This window comes from Lutjanus erythropterus, chromosome 11 (assembly GCF_056507025.1).
Source record: "Lutjanus erythropterus isolate fLutEry1 chromosome 11, fLutEry1.hap2, whole genome shotgun sequence".
NCBI classification, from domain to species: Eukaryota; Metazoa; Chordata; class Actinopteri; order Lutjaniformes; family Lutjanidae; genus Lutjanus; species Lutjanus erythropterus.
This window is the reverse complement of record NC_139327.1, coordinates 40,895,969-40,897,679: the sequence shown is the minus strand read 5'-3', so window position 1 is coordinate 40,897,679 and position 1,711 is coordinate 40,895,969. Positions and strand designations below refer to the sequence as shown.

The window sequence follows — 1,711 nt, the reverse complement described above, 5'->3', positions numbered from 1 at the left end:
TTGACAGGAAAGAAACATTTCGGTGTTATGTTTATGTCAAAAACGCAAACGATGTAATCTGTTTTATATGCAGCAGATTTTCTGTCCTTGTCCTTTCAGACTTTAAAGAAATAAAACTGCAGACACCACACTGTAGTACAGACATGGAAACTAATAAAAAAAAAAAACAGCCATATCATCTATTAAGTGTCCAAAAAGTAAGAAAATAAAGAGAAGTTGAATTGAATTTAAACGTCATGTGACAGAAATCCAAAAACGTTTGATATTTTGCTTTTAAACAAGACGAAAACGACTTATTTTTATACTTTTAAAAAAATCTAGTAGTCTGAATTCGGAGCTTTCCGCGGGTCAGTGAACGCAGCGCAGGCGGATCTCTCCGTGTGTTTTCTCTCAGCAGCACTTCGGTGAGTTTGGGTCGCGGGTGGAGAAACTGAAGACCAAAGTGTTTGATCAACGCGGTCACTCTCTGATTGGATCAGTTCGTATCTGATTGATCGGATCGATTGGATCGATGGATTAGACGAGCGGCTGCTGCAGAGGTGAGTAATGGCCACTTCACGGTTTAAAAATGCTTTTTGTTTTCGGGATGTTGGTGTGAAAGTGAGCAGCTGTGTGACCTCTGACCTCCAGTCAAACGGACAGATAATCCGCACTGATCGATCAGATAGTTCGAGTATCAGATTACAGAACAGTCACAGCTCAGATCTAATAAATCATCGATCATTTTCTGATGTTGGTCACGTGGTTGACGTGGTGTTATGACTGATTTAAGCCTCTTTTACAGTTTAAAACAAACACGTTTCTGAGTTGATTTTCTGCTTCAGTGAGATGAACAGATGACCGTGAACGCCTCCAACATTTAACAGCATTTTCTGACTCAAACTTTGTTTTATGAATATAAATATGATCTGAAAACACCAATAATCCTCCTGAAAATACAAACTGATCACGACAGAGTTGGGAAACGTTAATAAAAACAGAATGAAATGATTTGCATAAACTTTTCAACCTGAAAACAGAACAGAGATCAGATATTTCCTGTTCAAACTGATAACCTTTATTGTTTTTTGTAAATCTGCAGTCATCGTGTTTCAGGATCATGTTTCTCATCATCTTTTCTTCTAACACTCAGTCAGTGTTTGTTGAAGTTTTAAAGGTCAATTCTGTCTCATTCTTTCTTGATATTCGTCTTCAGCTGATCAACAGTCCACAGTCTCTGTTGTCCTATTTTGTCCTTCATGATGCACCACACATTTTCAATGGGAGACACGTCTGGACTGCAGGTCCAGGTCTGGACTGCAGGTCCAGGTCAGTCTAGGACCTGAACTCTTTTACTATGAAGACACGCTGTTGGAACACGTCCACAATGTGTCTCAGCATCGTCTCTCTGAAATAATCAGGGACGTCTGTGAAGAAGACGTCAGTGATGGCAGCATGTGTCTCTCTGAATCCCTGTATGAACCTTTCAGCATCAGCGGGGCCTCACAGATGTGGAGAACTAATTGATTGATGTAGAAAGTGATCAATAGTTTGATAAATAATGAAAATCGTTGCTACAGAAATGACTTGAAAAACGGGTCAAACGTGGAGAACGCAGACACACACTCTGAATAGAACTTTTACTGTGAAATGTTTTAAGAAATGTTGTCTTCCTGTCTTTCCTCAGACATGGAGGGTGTGTGTGTGTGGCTGGCGTGCGTGCTGAGCGTGT

The 1,711-nt window shown here is 40.1% G+C and overlaps 1 protein-coding gene across 1 annotated transcript in view; it reads left to right on the top strand.

Annotated features, from left to right (window-relative positions):
* Positions 1–365: 365 nt before the first annotated feature.
* Positions 366–1,711, top strand: part of LOC146319617 (stromal interaction molecule 1-like) — a 9,340-nt gene continuing 7,994 nt past the window's right edge. Inside the window, exons 1-2 of the mRNA XM_084730189.1 lie at positions 366–539; positions 1,667–1,711. The exon at positions 1,667–1,711 is cut by the window's right edge and continues 93 nt beyond it. Coding sequence (XP_084586315.1) covers positions 1,669–1,711 — 43 coding nt within the window. The 5' untranslated portion in view covers positions 366–539; positions 1,667–1,668. The remainder of the gene's footprint in view (positions 540–1,666) is intronic.